The sequence below is a fragment of the Hyperolius riggenbachi genome, chromosome 3 (genome assembly GCF_040937935.1).
Source record: "Hyperolius riggenbachi isolate aHypRig1 chromosome 3, aHypRig1.pri, whole genome shotgun sequence".
Classification (NCBI taxonomy): Eukaryota; Metazoa; Chordata; class Amphibia; order Anura; family Hyperoliidae; genus Hyperolius; species Hyperolius riggenbachi.
Window position 1 is genome coordinate 208,371,383 of NC_090648.1, and position 26,062 is coordinate 208,397,444.

Sequence of the window (26,062 nt, forward strand, 5' to 3'; positions counted from 1 at the left end):
ATTTCTTCCTCATTTCACTTATCCTTAAAGTACACGCTGACTGGCAGCAGTACAGTGGCAGTACAGAAATGCTATACAGTGGTGGGTGAGCGGTGTACCACTATTGTCAGCAGTGACACAGAGCACAATGCTATACAGTGGCGGGTGAGCGGTGTACTACTGTTCCCAGCAGACACAGAGTGGAAGTAAACACAATGCTATATAGTGTGGCTGAGCCGTGTACACAGAGTGGCATTAAACACAATGCTATATAGTCTGCTATATAGTCACCCCGAACAGGGTGATGTTCTGCAGAACCCGAACAGTGGCAAACACTGTTCGCCCAACACTACTGGGAGGGAACGCAGATTTTAGTACCTAAACACACGATACAACATGTTTTCCGGGGTCGGACTCTGAGGCACATACAGATGGTCCCGATCATCATCCTCATCATACAACTCTTCTCCTGAGTCTGACCCACCCACCACCTCTGCCACCCCAACATCCCCAGACACAGACCCCTCATCGTCCTCAACATTAACTTGGGATGCTGGCCTGAGCCAGACCTCCTCCTCCACATCAGGCCCCATCATCTCCTCAATGGCAGCCCTCATTAATCGCTCTGGCGACGGACTGATGGACACAACGTTCTCCTCCGGGGAGGGCTGCTGCTGACCACTGGCTGCTGGGGTGGATGTTATAGCTTGCGTGGGGCGTTGGCTGTTGCTGTTGTTGGGAGTGCTGCTCACAGCGGAGGTCTCTGGGGAACTCATGTTGAGCTCATATAGTGGTTGACGGTGAGTGGAGTATTACTGATCCCAGCAATATACACACTGACTGGCAGAGTACGCAATGCTATATAGTGTGGCTGAGCGAGGTACACAGAGTGGCAGTAAACAGAATGCTATATAGTGTGGCTGAGCGAGCGGTGTACCACTATTCCCAGCAGACACAGAACAGTGAACAGAATGCTATATAGTGTGGCTGAGCGAGCGGTGTACCACTATTCCCAGCAGACACAGAACAGTGAACAGAATGCTATATAGTGTGGATGAGCGAGCGGTGTACCACTATTCCCAGCAGACACAGAACAGTAAACAGAATGCTATATAGTGTGGCTGAGCGAGCGGTGTACCACTATTCCCAGCAGACACAGAACAGTGAACAGAATGCTATATAGTGTGGCTGAGCGAGCGGTGTACCACTATTCCCAGCAGACACAGAACAGTGAACAGAATGCTATATAGTGTGGCTGAGCGAGCGGTGTACTACTGTTCCCAGCAGACACAGAACAGTACACAGAATGCTATATAGTGTGGCTGAACGAGCGGTGTACTACTGTTCCCAGCAGACACAGAACAGTACACAGAATGCTATATAGTGTGGCTGAACGAGCGGTGTACCACTATTCCAAGCAGACACAGAACAGTGAACAGAATGCTATATAGTGTGGCTGAGCGAGCGGTGTACCACTATTCCCAGCAGACACAGAGTGGCAGTAAACAGAATGCTATATAGTGTGGCTGAGCGAGGTACACAGAGTGGCAGTAAACAGAATGCTATATAGTGTGGCTGTGCAAGCGGTGTACTACTATTCCCAGCAGACACAGAGTGGCAGTAAACAGAATGCTATATAGTGTGGCTGAGCGAGGTACACAGAGTGGCAGTAAACAGAATGCTGAGCGAGCGGTGTACTACTATTCCCAGCAGCGACACACAATGACTGGGGGGGACCCTGGCTAGCGTGGCTGGAGCGCGAACTACCCTGCCTGCCTACCCAAAGCTAAACCCACAGACAAATGGCGGAGATATGACGTGGTTCGGGTATTTATTTACCCGAACCACGTGACAGTTCGGCCAATCAGAGCGCGTTCGGGTCCGAACCACGTGACCCGTTCGGCCAATCACAGCGCTAGCCGAACGTTCGGGGAACGTTCGGCCATGCGCTCTTAGTTCGGCCATATGGCCGAACGGTTTGGCCGAGCACCGTCAGGTGTTCGGCCGAACTCGAACATCACCCGAACAGGGTGATGTTCTGCAGAACCCGAACAGTGGCGAACACTGTTCGCCCAACACTAATGACAACACCCATTTTTCGGCGTAGCTCCATTTCCAACCCAGATTTGCGGAGCGCCGCGCTACGCGCGCCGCCCCGCTACGCGCGCCGCCCCGCTTTTTGCTCCCCACTTTTTGCCCCCCCCTGGAAAATTTTCTGCGGACGCCCATGATCAGCCCCTTCCCCTTGTTGGGTAAATAGTTACATCATGGTTTGCATTATCTTTTATTACGTAATGTTTAAATTAGCAATATATTGAGTGAGAAAAACACAAAAAACAAAACTGTGCGAAAGTCAAAAACATCTCTCTCTCATTATATGGCCAATTTCATGCATCACACACACCACCTACATTATTATTGTAAGGTTAATATTGCAGGCGGTACTGGGCCTGCGCCACATCCTAACAATTTATTGGCTGTGGCTTCGAAGGGGCCTAGAGAGACCACTGTGGGACTGAGGAGGGAAGCCTCAATCGGATCCAGAGGCTTCCCTCTCCCGAGGTAAGTACTTCCCAGGGACCCTTTTTTTCAGTACAGGTTCTCTTTAAGAGTTCAGTACAGACTGTGATTTCCTACTTCTGCTGGACAGCAGAGCCTGCCTAAATTGCAGGCAGATAAGAACTGTTGTAATTTATAATAGTATTTATTGCACAATAGCAATCAATATCTTTAATCAGTGTAGGGGGGGGGGGGGGGGGGTGACAGGACACTGTGCTTAAAACAGTTAGAAAAGTCACACATGGTTAAAGAAAAAAACCATACCCAAGAATTGAACTTCATCCCAATCAGTGGCTGATACCCCATTTTCCACAAGAAATCTATTCCTTTTCTCAAACAGATCATCGGGGGCTCTGTATGGCTGATATTGTGGTGAAACCCTTCCCACAGTGTGATGTCAGGACCAAGGTCTTGACATCACACTGTTTGGAGCCTTGTTGCATAGTGGGAAATAACAGCTGTTTCCAACTGCCAAAAAAGAAAGCAGCTTCTCCTTCCACTGACATCACCTGCTAGCAGTAAAAATGTCACCATGTGATAAATGTCAGAATGCATATCAGGGAGAGGAATGATTTTTAAATGGGCAAACACTGACTAAATCATGTATGCATAATGATTGTAAAAATAAATCACAGGGCAGTGAGAAGCGGATGAGAATTAACTTCCCCCTACCCCCTGGAACATGGCAGCTATCTCAGCTATTTAAGACCAGGAGCAGGGCCGGTTCTCTCATGAAGCAAGGTGAAACATTTGCATCAGGTGCAGAGATTACAGGGACAACATTCAACAAGCAGTCAGAGTAGGAGGAGAAGCAAGAGGAGAGCGAGGTGAAGAAGTTATCATTGGGGAAAAGCAGCTTGTTGTGCTGTGTGAGAATTCTGATAGTGAGTGAGGAGGGGGGAGGCAGGAGAGCAGCAGTGTTTCATTGTATTTGCACAGCAGAAGGGAGGAGGTGGCACTGTAGTCCTGACTGAGGAGGGGGCACATCCATTACAAGTTTGCCTCAGGCAGCAAAAAGTCTAGAACCGGCCCTGACCAGGAGACACTGCAGGAAAAAAAAGATGAAATAATTCCAGTGCACTGCTTCAGATTGCTATTAAGCCATTAAGATACTGAAGCATTGTTACTCACACCGATTTTAAACAATACAGTTAATTGTCTGATATATTTCTTGTGTTTTGTAATGCTGTATAACATTATTTATATTTCTGGTCTCTTGCAGGATGAAAAAAATCAGCTAATGACCACTAATGTCTGGCTAAAACAGGTAGGCATGATCCTTATTATTTACATGACACAGTATTTAGGGCTTGTGCACAATGACGCATTGCTGTGCTGATTTCAACAACAAGTACGATACACAGGCCCATCAGTATAGTGCTGCACAGCACTGCATTTTGAGAATGGGGATGAGCTCAGAATATCATTGATTGAAACCTGGCCTGCATTTATAAAAAAAATGTTAGTTGGCAAAAATGGATTATTTGGGATTGAGTTTGTAGTCAGTGTTGGAAATATTTAGCCTGCTTCAATTTAAAATGGCAGGGCAATATTCAATCACATTAAATTACAAAAAGACTTGCAAAGCAAGCATCTATATTTATGGCAGTTTTATAATGAAAATGACATTTTCTTTTAAAAAGTTTTAATTGTATATTCACAATGCATTTACTTTTTCCATAAACTTTTTTTTTAGGAATGGCTAGATGTTAAACTAAGATGGTCTCCTAGTGAGTTTGCTGGAATAACATCAATTAGAGTCCCATCTGATTCTATCTGGATTCCTGATATCGTTCTATATGATAAGTAAGTGTGTACTACATATACATGGTGAGCCTCTTGGTAGAACAGTGTTTTTAATGTAATGCTAATGCTGGGGCTTATGCACAATTTACCTTTCCCACCAACAACAATTTTCATCTTTCAGCGCTCTTCTCGCCAAAATCTTTATCACAGCTTATCACACCTAAATGATCTATAACTTGTTTTTTTTTTGCCACAAATTAGGCTTTTTTGGGGGTGACATTTGTTTTCCGTAACTACTTTATTTTCTATGCATTTTAAAGGGAAAAACAAGGAAGAGTTTGAAAAAATACACTATTTCTCAAATTCCATCCCCTCTAGATTTAAAATAAACAATGTTACTGTAGATAAACCCCCACATTTTACTTGCCCATTTGTCCTGGTTTTCACAACATTTAAAATATGTTCCTAGTACAATGTAAAGGGACAATATAGTATCTGGAAATAAAGTTTTTTTTTCTGTTTGTTTTTTATTGTTTCCTTACTGTGCCCTATCAATAATTACAAGCCCTTATTTGCTAAAATAACAGTAATATACATTACTACTACTAAATTATTTTGCCACATTTTTGTATTTATGTTATTAAGCTTAACTGATTTCGGCATTTCCCACTCCTGCCTTTTTAATGTCTTATTGTTTTTTAATAGTAGCAGTAGGGTATTGTACCGTGTTAGCCATCAGTAAAAGCAAGAAGTTTTAAATCAGGATGATACCATTTATTGGCTAACTACAAATGAATAAGAATAAACAAGCTTTCGGCCTTGCAGCCTTCGTCAGGTTTATATCCTGTTAGTTTGCAAGCTGGTGGTACAGACAGCTTATATACATGCAACATCAAAAGGAAAAACAGATATTTTTTTCAAGCATAAATACATCATTAAGATGCCTTAATACAAACAGACCATCTAAATGGGGTAAGATAAGGATCCTTGTTTACTTTATTGCTCACAGACCTGGTATTAGGATTGACCCAGAGGTATCGTAAATTCTTAGTTCACAAGTTCAGCTAGGGTGGCTGAGACAGTTCATATATCATCAATCTCATACCAATATAGAAAGTTGTTGTCCTTATTCAGACCCTTCTGCACAGCTTTGAAACAATTTATAAATTTTGTTTCTGCTATTAATCGGTCATTTGACGTTTTGAAGCCGCCCTTCAGGGCAGTGACACGAAGATCATCCATGCTGTGTCCGTTGGACCGAAAGTGTGTAGCAACTGGGAGTCCAGATTTGGTATCATTAATAGTGTGCCTGTGTCCATTCATACGTTTGCGCAGAGTTTGTCCAGTTTCTCCCACGTACATAACATTGGGGCATTTAGCACACATGATCAGATATACCAGATTGGTGGACCCACAAGAAAATTTACCTTGTATTCTGTACTCCTGTTGTGAACCTGGTATCGTTACCCTGTCAGTGGAGTAAATGTGTCTGCAGGTCCCACATATTTTTTGTCGGCAGGGTGATGTTCCGTTTTGTTGAGGCCTATTCAAAGAGCTCCTGACAATCATCTGTTTTAGATTGTATGGTTGCCAATATGATTTTGTTTTTTAATATTATGGTGGTGAATAGTGCATTTAATTTATGGGGTGATTGGCGCATTTTATACATGGGAGGGTGATTGGTGCATTTCCTATGTGTTTGTTTGTGCTTTATTATAATTCAATGCGCAAAACATAAAGTAAAAAAAGTCTGTAATTGGAAGAATTTTATTCAGCAAGTATCAATGTCGGCCCTCGACTTGGTCTAAGTTTTTATTTTCAGCCCACTGTCTATTTGAGTTTGAAACCACTGCCTCACAGCCACTTTAACTGGTTCAGAAATCACATATCCCTGTTCACCAATCACAGATGTGTCAGTGTTGGAGGGTGCGAGCGGCAGGAGCGTGTGCGTGTGAATGGAGGCCCAGATTGCAGCACCAGGTTAAAGGGAACCTTAACTGAGAGGGATATGGATGTTTCCTTTTAAACAATACCAGTTGCTTGGCAGTCCTGCTGATCTCTTTGGCTGCAGTAGTGGCTGATGAAAAAAAGCAAATTATGTACTGTTGCTATGGTTTCTGGCAAGTTTAGTATAAAAAATGACTTGAGTAGCTATGATAAATCTTACATAGATATTTGTAGTAAAGTGAAGTAATACATTAAAGGTGATCTAGTAAACATGTATTTGAGTTGTAAATTGTGTGGAGAAGGATTTGAGCCCTTGTGGGATTTTACTGTTGTGTGTTCCTATCTGGGATGATTGTCTTCTGAAGAATGGGTTGAGCTCTTGGAAAATGTACATCTTTATGTATGCGTACAAATGTATTATCATATAATATTCTTTATTTTAGTGCTGATGGACGCTTTGAAGGCACAGTCACTAAAGCAGTTGTGAAGTATGATGGCACCATAAACTGGACACCACCAGCCAACTATAAAAGTTCTTGTACAATTGATGTCACCTTCTTTCCTTTTGATCTCCAAAACTGTTCCATGAAGTTTGGATCTTGGACTTATGATGGATCACAAGTTGATATTATACTTGAAGATTATGACGTAGATAAAAGAGACTTCTTTGACAATGGAGAATGGGAAATAGTAACCGCAACAGGAAACAAGGGAAACCGAACAGATAGATGCTGTTGGTACCCATTTATAACCTATTCATTCATTATAAGACGCTTACCTCTGTTCTATACACTCTTTTTAATTGTTCCTTGTATAGGACTTTCCTTTTTAACCATCCTTGTTTTTTACCTGCCTTCTAATGGAGGAGAAAAGATCTCCCTTTGCACCTCTGTGCTTGTGTCTCTGACTGTATTTCTCCTGGTGATTGAAGAAATTATTCCATCTTCCTCCAAAGTAATTCCTCTTATTGGAGAATACTTAGTGTTCACCATGATCTTTGTAACTCTGTCCATTGTTATAACAGTTTTTGCTATCAATATCCACAACAGATCATCTTCAACACACAATGCAATGGCACCATGGGTGAGGAAGATTTTCCTTCATAGACTTCCTAAACTGCTCTGCATGAGGAGCCATGTAGACAGGTACTTTACACGAAAGGAAGATACAGGAATAATCAATGGACCAGAGACCTCCAGAAACACATTAGAGGCAGCTTTGGACTCTATCCGATATATTACACGACATGTGGTAAAGGAACATGAAGTCCGTGAGGTATGTCTATTTCAGTTAATTGTTTTTTAATGTCTTTTAATGGCCTCTCAATGCCCAAAGCAAGGTTAGCACTTTTCTCCTCTTTCCCGCCCTCATTTTAGTTTTACCAAGTATTTATAAATTGTGTAAATAATGCTAGCACAATAAATTGAAAAAACTTAAGATTCTAGGTTTTCTACTGGCAGTTGACATGGGGGAAGCCCAAGGCACATAACTTGATTGGTCCCTTGGTTTTCACCAGAACAATCCTCAAAGGATGACTGTCAGGAATCCCTGATGGACACCATGCAAGTGTAATTTAGAAGCCACCAGGTCACAGCCCTCAGGTTTGCTACACTCAGGTCTACAAGTCAGGCCTGGGTGAAGAGACTGGTTAGAGAGGTAGATTCCAGGCAAATGGTCAAAACTAAAAGCAGGTGAGTGTAGACATAACCAAGCAGAAGTAATGGCAAGCAGAAAGCAAGAGTGGTCAGAGTTAAGTAGAGGTTAAATCAGGTGTCAGGCAAGAGGTGTGTGTGTATTGGGGGGAGAGTACAGGCAAAAAGTAGTGAGGTACAGGCAGAGGTCACAGCAGATAAGAATAGTCGGTTCAGGCAGAGGTTCAGGCAGGTGGCAGACAAGAGTAATCAGGTTAAGCAAGCAGTAAGCTATGGCTGAGCATAGATGATGGAAGTCGGGTTACAATGAAATTACAATGGCAAAATCTCAGGTAATACACTGCAGGAGCTTTTAGAGCACACAAAACTGGACGCCTAACTAGCAGCGGTTGAAATACTTTCCCTGAAATTAATGCACATTCTTTGTGTATAGAAACTTACACCAGCACATTTACATATGCATGAAAGTGCATACACATGTGAACCATGCATGAATACTATAGTTAGCATCATGTACACACGGGACTCTGCACACAGAAGGGAATTGTGGCTGTACATAAGGACTGGGGAAAAAATATTGTTTTTTTTTTAATTTACTTAAAATGCACTTGTTTTAAAAGTGCATCGAGTAATCATCATTTGTGACAATCTGAATGTAGTAAAAAAAATCATTAATGTAATGTGTCAGTAATCCTGCGCTTACCAGGGCAGTTGCTGCTGCCCCCGCTGGCAGCGCATCTGGGACTTCCGGTGCGACTGGCCGCGGTGGCAGGGATGGTGCCAGCGACGTTCCTGCAGGGATCCGGCTGCATGATTACTCAGACTGTAAATGAGGGCGGACGCATGCGCTGTCAGCGTCGCTCCTCTTATGCTCTAAGGAAGCGTGTCAGCTGACCAGCTGTCAGCTGACACGCATGGCTCCACCTCCGGTTCCGGATTGGCCAAACGGCTTGGGGGCGTGTTCTTCTGCTTACTCGGGCTTCTTAAGGAGGAGTACAAGGAATGAAGAGGTGGTGAGTGCTGCTTGGCAGCGTTGATTTGAAAGGACACTGTTTGAAACATATGCGCGTATGATCACGCTGTGATAGCGCAGTACAAGCAGGACATGTTCTGGATATGATGACAGGGAACTGTCTCTTCTTGAAGAGACCCTAACTTCTACCTTACTAATTACCAGACAAGCATAGTGTGAACCTGGGAGTGGCTGGCCATAAATGGTTTAAAATGGTTTACATATTTTTTAGTCAACAGGGAAGAAATTGGCAGCGCATCCTAAAACCAGGCCACATTTGAAATGACTGACTACCAATGACTTTCACTTCCATTAATGTTAATTTGGTGCATCTGTTTTGAATGTTTTTGAAAGCTGTGTATCTTGCCTACAATTAGGCTCTGCACAAAAAAATGTAAGTTTACCTTATGGCTAGCTGCTCTCATTTGATATTTCATGCTTGCATGCTATGCATTAAGGCTGTAGTGCATAGTTTAGAATCTGTTTTGCATACAAGGTGTGTATTTGCCTCTAGGAGGTTCCGCATGCCTCTATTGGTAGTCATTTCAGATGCGGCCTGGTTTTAGGATGTGCTGCCAATTCTTCCCAATGCTGTCCTTGATTGTAGTATTTCAGCACATATGCTATGTGGTATACCATTACTAATTGATAGCTTTACACAGGGGTCGAGTCCTGCGTGGACGCGGGTGAACGGCGTCCATCCACTTTTTCTTCAGTGTGGACACCGTTCACCCTGGCTTGTGTGGAGGGGAGCAGAGCAGAGAAGGAGAGCTATGGGGACAGCGGGGATGGGCGGACATCTCCCCCCCCCATCCCTCACCTTCGTGCTCCCCTTCCTGCCTCTCCCCTCCAGTGTTTTGAGGTGTCGAGCCCAAAGGCGAAAGTGGGCAGAGACTTTCCGCATTCCAGTCGCAAGGGACGCTCCGCTCTGTGTGCGGCTAGAAGACCAGACTAGCCGCACACAGAGCGGAGCGCTGCTCCCCTCCTGCTGGGGGCACACCTGGCTACCTGGGCACATATACCCCTTCCTATATATACTGGGCATATATACCCCTGCCTACATATACTGGGCACATATACCCCTGCCTACATATACTGGGCACATATACCCCTGCATACATATACTGGGCATATATACCCCTAGCTACATATACTGGGCACATATACCCCCTGCCTACATATACTGGACACATATACCCCTGCCTACATATACTGGGCACATATCCCACTGGCAACATATACTGGGCACATATACCTCTGCCTATATATACTGGGCACATATCCCACTGGCTATATATACTGGGCACATATCCCACTGGCTATATATACCGGGCACATATACCCCTGGCTACATATACTGGGCACATATACCCCTGCCTACATATACTGGGCACATATACCCCCTGCCTACATATACTGTGCATATTTGCCCCTGGCTAAATATACTGGGCACATATACCCCTGGCTACATATACTGGGCACATATACCCCTGGCTACATATACTGGGCACATATACCCCTGGCTACATATACTGGGCACATATACCCCTGGCTACATATACTGGGCACATATACCCCTGCCTACATATACTGGGGACATATACCCCTGCCTACATATACTGGGGACATATACCCCTGCCTACATATACTGGGCACATATACCCCTGGCTACATATACTGGACACATATACCCCTGGCTACATATACTGGGCACATATACCCCTGCCTACATATACTGGGCACATATACCCCTAACTACATATACTGGACACATATCCCACTGGCAACATATACTGGGCACATATACCTCTGCCTATATATACTGGGCACATATCCCACTGGCTATATATACTGGGCACATATCCCACTGGCTATATATACTGGGCACATATACCTCTGCCTACATATACTGGGCATATATACCCCTGCCTACATATACTGGGCACAAATACCCCTGCCTACATATACTGGGCACATATACCCCTGTATACATATACTGGGCATATATACCCCTAGCTACATATACTGGGCACATATACCCCCTGCCTACATATACTGGGCACATAAACCCCTGGCTACATATACTGGGCACATATACCTCCTGCCTACATATACTGGACATATATACCCCTGGCTAAATATACTGGGCACATATACCCCAGGCTACATATACTGGGCACATATACCCCTGGCTACATATACTGGGCACATATACCCCTGGCTACATATACTGGGCACATATACCCCTGGCTACATATACTGGGCACATATACCCCTGCCTACATATACTGGGGACATATACCCCTGCCTACATATACTGGGCACATATACCCCTGGCTACATATACTGGGCACATATACCCCTGCCTACATATACTGGGGACATATACCCCTGCCTACATATAATGGGCACATATACCCCTAACTACATATACTGGACACATATACCCCTGCCTACATATACTGGGCACATATCCCACTGGCTACATATACTGGGCACATATACCTCTGCCTATATATACTGGGCACATATCCCACTGGCTATATATACTGGGCACATATCCCACTGGCTATATATACTGGGCACATATACCCCTGCCTATATATACTGGGCACATATACCCCTGGCTATATATACTGGGCACATATACCCCTGACTACATATACTGGGGACATATCCCACTGGCTACATATACTGGGCACATATACCCCTGGCCCTGGCTACATACAGTTTACTAGGCAACTATACCTCTGGCTACATATACTGGGGACTACTATACTCATGGCTACTTATACTGGGGACACCTATAGACCTGGCTACCTGGTGTTACCTATTTTGGGGGAACTGCTGTCAGATTATCTGCATTTTTGTGGAACCGCTGTTATGTATTTTAGGGAACAGCTGCTAGATTATGTGTATGTTAGGGAAACGGCTGCTGCCAGATTACGTGTATGTTGGGGAACTGCTGCCAGATTGTGTATGTTTGGGGGACCACTACTGCCAGATTATATGTCGTTTGGGTGTTACATGTATTTTGGTTGATCCGCTGCCAGGTTTCGCGTATTTTGGGGAACTGCTTCCAAATTATGTGTATGTTGGTGGAACTGCTGTTGCCACATTGTCTATTTTGGGGGAACCACTTCCATATTATCTGTATTTTGGAGGAACTTCTACCAGATGATGTGTCTTTTTGGTGAAATGCTGTCAGATTACATCTATTTTTGGGGGATACACTACGGCAGAGCTCAAACTTACATCACTGCTAAGGTCATGTATATTTGGCCCCACCCATGACCACGCCCACGGTGTGCTTGACCACGCCCATTTTTGGTGCACAGGAGTTCTCCAAGTGAGTCCACTCACTTCTTTTCCCAGGACTAGACCCCTGGCTTTACACATAGTGGTATACTAAACTCCTCTACTGTGGTGAGAGGAAGCAATCCCCTCTCATCTTAACAAACTGTTCCCCATCCCCTTCTTGCACCTCTGACACTGTAGTTGCCATTGGCAGGTTTTGGTGCGTCGTATCAATTGTTATGTATAGAGTGCTTAGGGGGCCCCAATGAAAAACTTGCATCGGGGCCTACAGCTCCTCAGCTATGCCACTGATTTAGCAAATACTGTAAATTTCGATAACATAAGATTGTATTTGTACTTTAGTTGCCAAAAATCAAGCATTATGGTTTTTAGGCTACGTTCACAGTGGGACATTGCAGAACTGTGTTATAAAGTATTATAATGCAGCTTACCGCACTGCAATGCTAATCCTATGGGAAGTTCACAGTGCAACGTTAGCATTGCATTGTAACGTGTAGCGTTATGGTAACGCACTGCTGCAGTGCATTGCCTCTAAACGCACACATCACAGGATACAGGAAAGCATAATTTTCATTGCCTGTAGGTCTTATTATACCTACTGAATGCAATGGTAACACAGCTTTAAAGAGGAACTCCAGTGAACATTTTACTGTTGGCAGGTGATGTAGCTGCTGCATGGTTTTTGGCAGTTGAAAATAGCTGTAAACAGTTCAAACTTTTCTTGTGGGAGGGGTTACATGTGAGAGGGGTTTCACCACAATATCAGTCATACAGCGCCCCCTGATGGTCTGTTTGTGAAAAGGAATAGATTTCTCATGTAAAAGGGGGTATCAGCTATTGATTGGGATAAAGTTCAATTTTTGGTCAGAGTTTCTCTTTAATGTGCGTTAACCACTTTTTTTTGCATTGCGTTGTAATGCTGCATTGCAACTTTAACGCTGCATTACAATGCAACATCCCACTGTGAATAAGCCCTTAGTGTTTGTTAATTGGGCCCTGTCTCTCAAAAGTTATGCCCTTAAAATGGCACTGAATCCCCCCCAAAAAAAACTTATGATAAAACAAATTGTATGTGTAGTACGGATAATTATTAATAGAACATGAGTAGCAAAGAAACTATATTCTCATATTTTTATTTTCAGATATATAGTTTTTTTTTTAAATAACATTGCATCATTCTGTCATATTGACAATTTACAAACCACACTCTGTATTTTAAAGGATACCACAACCGAATGGTTGTGGTAAAATTGATTGCTGCACTGTGTAGGGGGTGATGAGTGCATACCTGCATTTCCTCCCGCCCCCTCCGTCTGCCGCCGTTCATGCTCTATACACTCCGGTGTGCGGCGACTTGCTTGACCTCTGCCCCGGACATACTGCGCCCTGTGTGCGCAGTATGTCCTTCCCCCTTCGCTTCTGGCCGGCGCATAGTGCCAGGCTCAGAAGCACGCTGTCCCCTTTTTGCTGCGTGTGCGCTCCATTACACCGAGCGTCACATGCTAATCATGTGACGCTCGGTGTAATGGAGCGCACACGCAGCAAAAAGGTGACAGCGTGCTTCTGAGCCTGGCACTATGCGCCGGCCAGAAGCGAAGGGGGAAGGACATACTGCGCACACAGGGCGCAGTATGTCCGGGGCAGAGGTCAAGCAAGTCGCCGCACACCGGAGTGTATAGAGCATGAACGGCGGCAGACGGAGGGGGCGGGAGGAAATGCAGGTATGCACTCATCACCCCCTACACAGTGCAGCAATCAATTTTACCACAACCATTCGGTTGTGGTATCCTTTAAACTATGCAATAGAGCAGAGGTAATGACCCTTTGAAATTCCCTGCAGTAAAACCTTATCTGAAGCTGTATTTCACTGTTTCTTTGATGTGCAAGTGTTTCAGAAAACAGCATTGTAGCCGACCCAAGTGGGGTCAGAGAGTCAGAGAAGGTCTTTTGCATAAATAATACGTTTTTTAACTATTCCTGTACTGGAAACAATATGAGAATCATTCCTTTGCTATGCTCTATTTCTTAGCTGTACTACACATACAATTCATTATATCATAAATGTATTTTCATTTCAGTGTCACTTTAAATGAAATTTGTTTCTATTTTTCTGCTTCATAAACATATATGTAAAATATATAAAGAACAAAAAGTAGCTAAAAATAACTGTGTTTCATTGTCCAGGTTGTTGAAGACTGGAAATTTGTCGCCCAAGTGCTGGATCGGATGTTTTTATGGACATTTCTTCTGGTTTCCATCCTTGGCTCCATATTTATGTTTATCCCCGTCATACATAAGTGGGCGAACATCATTGTGCCTATACATATTGGGCATACGTACGGAGACAGACCTACATAAACTATATTCCCATATATTTCTTACAATGCCGAACTCAAATATTTATTGCATTGCTCATGTATTTGCTGCTGTATTAACTATTTTGAAAATGAATGCTTTAAAAGAAATTATTTTTATTTAAATAGCTTGAATACTCAAATTTCAAAATCAATAAAAATGTAAATTATATTGTAGTAACCTATTATTTTGTGATTTAAATGTTCTATAATATTATAATCTATTTTAATAGTTTGAAATTAACTCCACAACTATGGGAGAGGAGGAGTATGTAGTATGACCATGCCTGATAAATGCAGTCAGTGACCGATAGACCATCCGATTTGATTATTATTTTTGGGTGGGGTGGTCAATCGGGTGTTAACAGCGTGTGATGTTGCGACAAAAACGCAACGGAACCCCAGGCTGCTGTCCTCCCAAATGTTAGATGTCCCCCCATGTCCATGCTGTCTGCTGCCCCCGAGTGTCCACTGAGTTGCCACCATACATCTGCATTTGCTTCCAAAGTGACTACCTGCATATTGGCTGCCAACAAGTATGTATGTATGGGTCTCTTTGTCTCAATTACTCTGTTACACATGCATATTGAATGCTAACACCCTTCAGTCAAGTATACAAGGTTATTCAAGTAATTCCTCATGTTTTGAAATGACAAACACCTGGCCAGATAGTTTTTATACCTTGCTTAATCTCTATCATTATTAAGTTCCTTAAATATACTATTTGTCAAAATAAAAAGCTGCTTTAAGCAATATGTTTAATGACTAACCATAGATAGATTTCTTGCAATCTTTCAGAACTTTTGAATAAGTTACTTCTTTAGGCATGATGCAAAACTGGATCAAAACGGCACAGAACTGAAAGATCTGAAACATATGATACATCAGATGATACATCATACTTACATATGATACATCAGAAAGAGCTTGTGAATTAGAATGAGGTAAGATATGAGCTTATGCATGTAACAACATTCAGTTTTGAATGGTTCTGATCCAATTCTGTGTCATACCCAAAGAGAAAACTTAGCATTTTGAAAGGTTGCAAACAAACTGTCCACAGTTAGTCATTAAAGTTATTAAATGTACACTGTCTAAGGGAACACATATGTTGCGTGGACCCTAAATGTTTGTATGTTTATTTATACCAAATTCAATAAAAGTGATTTGTTAAAAGAAAAAAGTTATTTAAGTCAATTGGAATCGATAACAAAAACAAAACAGCCAGATTCTTACCTAAGGAGAGGGAAGGCTCTGGGTCCTATACAGCCTTCCCGCTCCTCTCCCAGTCCCATCTGTTAAGTGATGGCTCCCCGTTTGAATTCCTCGCTGTGGGGGACTTTGGAAGTCTTCGGGATCTGAGTCCTCCCGAAGACAGGCGGCTTTATACTGCTCACATGCAAGTGCGTGAGAGATGGCACTTGCTCATGCACAGTATGTAGCAGCACTCGGGCTCCCAAAGACTTCAGAATCGGGCGAGAGCAGTATTTGACTAAATTGGTCGAATACTGCTACCAAGGAGCCAGCGCTGGGGAGAGAAGCGGGAAGGCTCTATAGGACCCAGAGCCTTCCCACTCTTTAGGTAAGTATTGGCTGGCTGATTTTTTTTATAATTGATTACCATTGACTATAACTAAAGCATCTTTTGTTACTTTTATTAGCAGTATGTTTTCGGATCATCTCCATGATTAACCACTTTACCCCAGTGGTACGGATTTCTCCGTCCCTTTTTCCAAACCAAGAGACAGAGAAATCCGTACCTCCCACGCTACTGCCACTGTCCGCGCTCCCGCCGCTCGTGCATGCGCTCCCGCTGCTCGTGCATGCGCTCCCGCTGCTCGTGCACGCCGCCGCCCGCTCACTCGGAGATCAATGAATGGGAATGACAACAAACTCACTGTGGCCATCTTGTGGCCAAATAGTAAAACTACACCCTACTGCTACTGCATATACAAATGCATTAGTTTTACACAATAAATTAACTCATTACCTCCCACACTCCCCAATTTTTTTTTTCGTAATTAAAAAAAAAATACAATAAAAAAAAAACAAATAGTTACCTTAGGGACTGAAATTTTTAAATATTTATGTCAAGAGGGTATAACACTGTTACTTTATAAACTACAGGCTTGTAATAAGGGATGGATGCAGTACTGAAAAAAATGCACCTTTATTTCTGAATAAAATATTGGCACCAAACATTGTGATAGGGACATAATTTAAACGGTTTTATAACCGGGACAAATGGGCAAATACATTTCAGGGTTTTAATTACAGTAGCAAGCATTATTTAAAAAGTATAGTGGCTGAAAACTGAAAAATAATAATTTTTTCACACATTTTTTCTTATTTTCCCATTAAAACACATTTAGAATAAAATAATTCTTGGCATAATGTCCCACCTAAAGAAGGCCTAATTGGTGGCGAAAAAAACAAGATATAGTTCATTTCATTGTGATAAGTAATAATAAAGTTATAGACGAATGAATGGAAGGAGCGCGGAAAGGTGAAAATTGCTCTGGTGCTCAAGGGGTAAAACCCCTCAGTGGTGAAGTGGTTAACATCAGACTACACCTCACTGGTATTATTCTCTTGAAATCACTACAATAATATTATTTTATACGTTTTCATGAATGATCAAATATTCCCTTAATCCATCTGAGGCACCCTCTAGACTCTAGAGTACATGTTTGTGTCACGGAGAACCAATTCTCTACAGTATTATTGTAAGGTCATTATACTTTGTCATCTAGATACAGAAATGTATTCCATATCCCAGCATCTCCTAGGGGATCTTTCCCCAAGCTAATATCCTTCTTATTTATTATCCTAATACCAAGCACTTGTCTCACCTGTGCATGAAAAGAAGGTCTGCAGGTCGGCTCTATGAGCCTACTCATAACTGCTATTTCTCATTTCTCTCACACATAGCTATTTGTGAAGGTAGTCTTGTGTGCAATGTGAGTCTTTACATAACATCCACAATGATTAAACTGGAAAAAAATGAAACTCTTTATCAAACTATTTGTGCATATTTCAATATCAGTGAACTGATATACAGTACAAAATCATCTTACACTTCATTTTTAAGCAAAGAAGATATTGGATGCTGCTTGAAAACATATATTATTATTATTATTAAATATTTATGTAGCGCCAACATCTTCCAGAGCGCTGTACAGAGTATATTGTTTTGTCTCTTTACTGTCCCTCTGATCCCTGCCATAGTCATATGTCTATGTATGAATCATGTAGTGTATGTATCATAGTCTAGGGCCAATTTAGGGGGAAGCCAATTCGCTTTTCTGTATGTTTTTGGGATGTGGGAAAAAACCCGGGGAAACCCACACAGACGTGGAAAGAACATACAAACTCCATGCAGATAGTGTCGTGGCTGGGATTAGAGCCGAGGACCCAGCGCTGCAAGAGTGCTAATCCCTACGCCACCGTGCTGCCCACAATCTAAATATTTTTACTATCTATCTTAGTTTAATAGATTGTTGCCATAAAAACTGCAGGCTTAGTTAGTTTTCAAAATATTGCTTTCTTAAAGATGTCATTGTTTTAACTTAGGGTGAAAGTGGTACCCACAAGGACAATAGCAGTGTTACAAATTTGGTTGGTTATATTTCCAAAGCATGAAAGAACTTTGAAGGGCATAAAAGTTTAAATTCTGTCATTACACCCTATTGATTACATAATTAGCCAATCGTAGCCAACCTTATCAACCTTTCCATCTTTATTAATTGCACATGAAAACTATCTCGAGCTTTATCTCCTTTATTCAGAGATAAAAGACAAATCAGCAAATCAAAGAACTCAGTGTTAAAACTCAGCAGAAGAAAATAAAAGTAAACCTAGTAATACTTTCAATCTTTTTATTTTTTCTTAAATCAGTTTGGTTTTAGAATAGTGGGGGGCAACTTTAACTGTAGTTCTACTTGAACTGCTGAGACCTACTAGTTGCTCCTTTTGCTCTAGATTTTTTTGTAGCTAGTGTAATAAATCAACACTGTAAGATTTTATTTTCTTACTACCGTACTTTTTTCAAATTTTTATTAAATCATTTTATATTGCTTCTTATTACTGTAATGAAAGCAAAGTTGCTGTTTCTTTCCCTAAGAATCACTCCTTCCCACTACACAGTTAGTGGAAAAGTGTTGTGCAGTAAAATGTATCTGTATAAAATACTATTAAAAGACTTCCGATGTGAAATGAAAAATCTATTTTTTACTCACCTGGGGCTTCTTTCAGCCCAGAGCAGCGCGTACGTTAAAAAGGGGCGCTGGGAAAAAAGGGCGCCGGGTTTTTAACGATAAGCATGGATAACGTTTAAAAATGTATTGTACTGTATTTCGTTTAAAATTAATGTTTTTAAAAGTTATAAATCATTAAATAATGTGCATTAAATCGGCAATTGTAAAAACGTTAATCTTTCGTTTAAATACTGAAACGTATAATAACGTTAAAAAAAAAAAATACTAAGTAACCCTCCCTGTACCTACCCCTAACCCCTAGACCCCCCTGTTGATGCCTAAACCTAAGACCCCCCCTGTTGGTGCCTAAGTAACCCTCCCTGTACCTACCCCTAACCCCTAGACCCCCCTGTTAGTGCCTAAACCTAAGACCCCCCTGTTGGTGCCTAAACCTAAGACCCCCCTGTTGGTGCCTAAACCTAAGACCCCCCTGTTGGTGCCTAAACCTAAGACCCCCCTGTTGGTGCCTAAACCTAAGACCCCCCTTTTGGTGCCTAAACCTAAGACCCCCTGTTGGTGCCTAAACCTAAGACCCCCCCTGTTGGTGCCTAAACCTAAGACCCCCCTGTTGGTGCCTAAACCTAAGACCCCCCTGTCGGTTTTTTCGTTTAAAAATAATGTAAAAAAAAAAGTACTGTTTTTCGTTTAAAAATAATGTTTGAAAAAAAATATTGTACTGTTTTTCGTTTAAAAATAATATTTAAAAATGTATAAATCATTAAATAATGTGTAATCATGAGAAGCAGTAATAAAACATTAAGTCTCCGGGCGCCGCTTTTAAAACGTTATTTTTCACCGGCGCCCTTTTTTCCTATCGGGCGCCCATTAAACGATATTTATTATAGGAGTGAATGGCGGCGCCCGATTTGTCCACTAGCCTCAGGCGCCCGAATTTACTGTTTCCTTGTTTCCCAGAGCAGCAGTCTCAGTCCCTCACCGCAGTCCGGTGGTCCTCGGTGTCCCTGCTGGCCGCCCGCAATGATGGGGACTCACCGGTGGGGTTGGCTCTTATGTGCAACTACTGCGCTGGCACAGTATGCGCCAGATGACTTGGATGCGCGGGTACAAGTGCCCGTGCAGGCGCAAAAAGAGCTGACCCCACCGTCGGTTTGCCATCATTGTGGGCAGCCAGCAGGGACACTGAGGACCACCGAACCTGCAGCGAGGGACTGAGACTTCTGTTTGGGTCTGGAAGAAGCCCCAGGTGAGTAAAAAATAGATTTTTCATTTCACATTAGCAGCCCTTTAAGTAGCTCAGTCTACTGTTACTGCCTCCCCCAGTTATGCTCATTACCATGAGACAGCAGAAGGGAAAGAGTGAGCAAGAAACAGCAAATTTTGTTTCAGCACATGTGGATTTAGAAGCATAGATTCCTGACTTGGATTCCTAACTTTATGTACTGTTTTTATAAACTACATTTGTAGTCTGGATCTTTCCTAAACCATTTTTTCAGTATGAAAAAAATGATTTTTAACGAAGTTAGGTATACACTTTCAATAATGATCATCTAAAATAATCAGTTAGGATTGTGCCAGGTGTCCATTTCCTGTACAAGCACAGTGCTCGGCTATCTGCCGGGTAGAGTGTTCTGCTCTCTAGAAGGAGGGGGGTGGGGGCAAGCAGGTGAGCTGCCGGTGTCTGCAAAGTGGAATAACAATTGAGGTCAGATGTGGTTTTCTGATATGCCCAATCACTAATGCGCAGTCAGTGGACATCAGAGGACTCTGGCACACACTTTGTGGACAAGCAAAGTTGCAAGTGTGCATGGGCCTTTATGGCCCTTTTATACTTTCATTGGTGGGTTATGTTGCAACAGACAATATCAACACAACACAATACAATGATATTCCTATGCGGCTTCTACATTGAGCACTGTGTGGCTGGCACCATCTGAATAACACACTGCATGCTGTGCATTAGCTAGGCAATGCATACGTTTCCAGTGACAATGAAGCATACTTTCATTGTACGGTATGCATCACTGTACAGCCGCATTGCACGTCTAATGCAACACAACATGCAAAGTGCGAGAGGGATTTTACTTGTGTCTTAATCAATTACATTAATATATTCTCATCCCTTATGCAACACAAGTTGTAGGACACTGATAAATATCTGCTGGCCTCAATGGTATAAGGCACTTCCATGAATAAGAAATCCTCAGGTCTGCATCTGTAGCAAGCATTTCAAAAGGATGTTCCCGATTTCTTCCAGTGAACCATATGCTGCTGGCTCAAGAATTACCACATGTTCATTTTTTTTAATTCTTTATCTATGTTACACAGTTTAAAATGTTTAAGTCACAATACTCTTAAAGTGGATCTCTGTCCAAAAATTAAAAACCTTTCAGCCCTGCTGTAAAGAAAAGCTCTTCCCACGAAGCCGTCATGAAGCCCCTGCATCACTCCACTTCCGGAGCCTGGCCCCGCCTCCCCTCTCTCCTCTGAGAATAAAAGCCAAGTTATTTACCGCAGTAAATAGCTTGGTGTTGTTTCTCTAAGGAGAGGGGAGGCGGGGCCAGAGTAATATTCAAGATGTTTAGGGAGGAAACCCAAAGTGGGTGGAATGTGGATGCTGCCATTACTATGCACTTTAATAAAAAAAAAAAACTCTCAATATCCTGGCTGTGACACTAATATTATGGCTTCTTTACCAGATGGAGTCAAACTACGGCCTGATCATTGTGTGCCAGTGAGTAAGAAAATATTGCATGCAGAAAATTGGCATAATAACCAGGCCAGGATCCGCCTCCTTATTTTCCTACTTTCTTCAGGTTTTCTTGAAATATTTCAGCTCCCCTTTCTTCTGCATTTTCTTTGTTCTTTTGATAGCTTTTAATTATCTGCATTACCGCACTCGTGTGCAAAGCCAGGAATGAATGGCTTATTATTATTCAATCATAAATGGCTTTCCTCAGGTAAAAAGATGCTGAATTACATTCACTGCTTAATGAGAGATAATAAGAAAAGAAGAGTGGTCACCAAAAAGACAGAATGTGACCTTTACCAGTTTAATGATTTATTCCTTTCCCAAGTCCAATGTACCTTTAGCATAAAACGATGTCTCTTGCATTTTTAATCTGATACAAACAATAATTTAATATGAATGTAAGCAGTAATGTAAGTTGCAGAATAAAGTGTTTATATCCACTTGCCGACCAGGGCTTTCTGCACTGATCGGTGCTGCGTGGGCTCTCCAGCCCGCAGCACCGATCAGGAGTGAGCCAGGGCGATCAGACTACCCCCCTTTTTCCCCCACTAGGGGGATGTCCTGCTGGGGGGGTCTGATCGCCGCCGGCTGCAGTTGCTTAGCGGGGGGGGCTCTTCAAAGCCCCCCTCCGCAGCGTTCTCCGCCGTCTCTCCCGCTCCCTCCCTCTCCCTCCCCCTGTGAGCTGCGCAGGACGGATTTCCGTCCTGCGCATTGAAGGATAGGCTTAAGCCTATCATATGCCGGCGATCCCCAGCCAATCAGAGGCCGGGGATCGCCGATCTGCCTTACGGCGCTGCTGCGCAGCAGCGCCGTATGATGTAAACAGCGGGGATTTCTTCCCCGCTTGTTTACATTTTGCCGGCGAGCCGCGTTCGGCGGCTCTCCGGCTGTTCACGGAGACACCCTCCGTGAACTGACATGGAAAGGCCGCTTCAATGGTAACCCGCAGACGACCAGTTTACGCCAATCGGCGTTAGCTGGTCGTCAAGAGGATATACTATATTAGTCTGTTGTAAAATGATCCACTTTTAAAGGACAACAGAAGTGAGAAGAATATGCAGGCTGTCATATTTATTTCCTTTAAACAATACCAGTTGCCTGGCAGCCCTGCTGGTCTATTTGGATGCATTAATGTTTGAATAACGCCAGAAACAAGAATGCAGCTAATCTTGTCAGATCTGACAATAATGTCAGAAACACCTGATCTGCTGCATTTAGGGTCGATGGCTAAAAGTATTAGAGGCAGAGGATCAGCATGATAGCCCGGCAACTGGTATTGTTTAAAAATAAATACAAATGGCCTCCATATCCCACTTGTTACAGTTGTCTTGAAGACTAAATTATATTTTCTTATAATGCCAGCTTTCAGGAAAATAATTATTTTCAGTGATTGTTTCAGATGTTTGCTTGAAAATATGCCTGACGAAGGGGACTAGCATCATTTTCAAGATATGTAATGTTTTCTACTTATATAAAAGTAACATTATAATTGAAGAATCAAACTATACATGGAGTGATATTTAGCTAGAGTAATCAATATTTATAGTTATTGCTATTTGGGCATATCATACTGCAATTGTTAACCGCCAACTACAGTATTTGTACTCTAAGGGTCAAAGTTGTATAGCAGCAAATAATCTAATTCCAGAAAATAAACATGGATTTACTAAAGTCACCTCTTGGGAAAGCAATCAATGTAGTATACTTGGATTTGACTGACCGACTTCATCTCATGCCAGGCAGCACTCCTCTCACTCACCAGGCATCTTTGCACACACACTGGGTGGTGCACTCGCATGTGGAGTAGCAGGCAGGGCGGAGCAGAGTGGCTCACACGTACATTGTGAGGCTAGGAAAGCAGATGAGCGTGCATGCATTTGGCCAGGGAAAGGAGTTGAGGGCGAATGGAGGTGAAGCGGAGCTCCCTTAATTCACTTTCAATTGAGATGGGTAAGGAGGGGGGCGCAGTGAGCGAGCGGGCACATGGAGCACTGCTTCTGCTTGGGATCAAACAATCATCATCAGTAAGCACTGCAGTGGTGCCCAGTAAACCAATTGCGCTCCAGGCGAAGATCTGGAAAGCCTTTCGGCAAAATCAGCCCTGTAGATGCTTGATCCAGTTGGGGAAAATGCTACCCGTGTGGCTTTTGCTTCATTTTGATCAGGAAGGCCGAACTTAATAGATATGTGTCTGCTTTCAATCTATGTACTATGTAACTTTGTAATGACTTCACAAGTTAATGCATATATACATCAGAATATTAAGTGTTTAAGTATTTTGAATGATGCTGTTTCAGATGTGCAGTAAACCAGGACCTTATTGTCTACCTGTTTATGGGAATTGCAATGGAGTCCCTCCACTGTCTGGGATGCAGATAACTATGAGATGTAGACAGATGGCATTATCCATGGCATCTAAAGCTGTAAAAAACATTGCCATGGCTTTTTCTAAATAATGCTCCCGGTCCCAGCCTCCCACTTTTGGATACTGTAGACTACTTACGTTACATATACAGTTTTCTTAAGGTGAAAGCAGAGGGGAAAAAATCATGATTAAAACTGATATATTCAAATGTTTTCATTCTTGCAGGCTGTTATAAATAGGCGTTATGGAGGGAAGCACAGAAAACCAAACATCAATATCAGAATTTCTTTTGTTAGGGTTAACTGAAGACCATGACGTGAAATTCCTTTTCTTCTTTATCTTTTCATCAATGTACTTAGTGACTGTATTGGGCAATATGGGTATGATCATTTTAATTTGTTGCTCGCCCAAACTTCGTAATCCTATGTATTTTTTCCTTGGCAATTTATCATTTTCAGATGTGTGTTATTCTTCAGTTATTACTCCTAAGCTCATAAGCATTTTATGTTCAAGCCAGGTGTCTATATCTTTTGACGGTTGTGCTATGCAGCTTTTCTTTTTCGGGATGTTTGTGGGTGCAGAGTGTTTTCTAGTCACAGTCATGGCCTATGACCGTTATGTGGCAGTCTGTAATCCATTATTATACATAACGATCATGAGTAAGGCACTCCAGATTAAACTGGTTGGGGTTGCTTATTCTGGAGGCATACTCACCTCAATCGTACACACTAGCTGTACCTTCACTATGGACTTTTGCGGTTCAAACCAGGTCAATCATTTCTTTTGTGACATCCCACCACTTTTAAAGCTCTCCTGCTCTAATACTTTTATGAGTGAACTTTTAATGTTTCTCTTGTCCAGTATCCTCGGAAGCTTATCCGCCATGGTTATCTTTATTTCCTATGCTAAAATTATATCCGCTATCTTGAACATGCAGTCTACTGAAGGACGATGGAAAACCTTTTCTACTTGTTCTGCTCATCTAACAGTAGTAACTTTATTTTTTGGGACAGCTGTCTTTATGTATGCAAGACCTATCTCCAGCTACTCTGTCCAAAAGGACAAAGTCATTTCGTTGGTTTATACAGTGGTTATTCCTATGCTAAATCCAATCATTTATAGTTTAAGAAATACTCAAGTGATGAATGCTTTCAATAATATTGCAGCATGCAAAATAGATTTCTGCAAATAAAAACAATATTTCTAGGTACAATGGGACCCAGAGGCAAATGTAACCTGCAGGCTTCCTGCCACCCACCCCTCTCTCCACCCAGTATAGTAGTCAGATGTGCCCCCCTTCCTGCTTAATAGCTACATGTGCTCTCCCCGCCCTCCCACCAGTATAGTAGCAAGATGTGCTGCTAGCGACCATCCTAGTTTAGTACTAGCCAGATGTGCTCCCTGTCCTTTCCCCCCAGTATAGTAATATAACGGGCCATACACATCACCACCACCAAAACTAGTGAGGGGCTGACTATCAAATGGGCATATTCAAAAGGATTGACTGTATCACGCCTAGCCACAAAATAGTGCGCTCTAGCGGTGTGGTATATATGTTAATGAGGATGCTAGTCATCCAAATATCAATAAAGATATGATATACAAAACCATCCTATTGAAAAAAAATATACAGAGAATATCCCTGACCCACCCAGGATGCACAATTCCAAGATAATGGGGCATTGCATGTGCAGTCAACCATTACTAAAGGGGCCTCAGTCTCTATATATAGATTGCCAACCCAACAATAAATGTAACCCCCAACAATTCGACATGTTTCGTATAGTATAATATAGTATAGTATAGTATAGTATAGTATAGCCTGACTTGGGCTATACTTTATAACACTGCCACTATGCACGTTTGAAATATTGCACCTTTTTTATTTTTCCTGATGAAGACTAAATCACATTAATAGTCAAAACATGTTGAATTGTTGGGGGTGATGTTTATTGTTGGGGCGACTATCTATGTATAGAGACTGAGGCCGTTTACTAATGTTTGGCTGCACATGCAATCCTCCATTATCTTGGAATTGTGCATCCTGAGTGGGTCAGGGATCTTCTCTGTATATTTTTTCAATAGGACGGTGTGTATATCATATGTTTATTGATATTTGGATGACCGCCTGTGACAACTGGCATCCTCATTAACATATATATAC

General features: G+C 42.3%; 2 protein-coding genes across 3 annotated transcripts in view; both read left to right on the top strand.

The window, feature by feature from the left end:
• Positions 1–14,702, top strand: part of CHRNA5 (cholinergic receptor nicotinic alpha 5 subunit) — a 66,825-nt gene extending 52,123 nt beyond the window's left edge. For both annotated transcript variants that reach the window (XM_068272550.1, XM_068272549.1), the window contains exons 3-6: positions 3,761–3,805; positions 4,235–4,344; positions 6,675–7,506; positions 14,398–14,702. In XM_068272550.1, coding sequence (XP_068128651.1) covers positions 3,761–3,805; positions 4,235–4,344; positions 6,675–7,506; positions 14,398–14,571 — 1,161 coding nt within the window. In that variant the 3' untranslated portion in view covers positions 14,572–14,702. The remainder of the gene's footprint in view (positions 1–3,760; positions 3,806–4,234; positions 4,345–6,674; positions 7,507–14,397) is intronic.
• A 9,440-nt stretch (positions 14,703–24,142) lies between these two features.
• Positions 24,143–25,090, top strand: LOC137562264 (olfactory receptor 5AR1-like). The gene has a single exon (XM_068273596.1). It carries the CDS (start codon positions 24,143–24,145, stop codon positions 25,088–25,090), a length of 948 nt encoding a protein of 315 aa, XP_068129697.1.
• Positions 25,091–26,062: the final 972 nt, after the last annotated feature.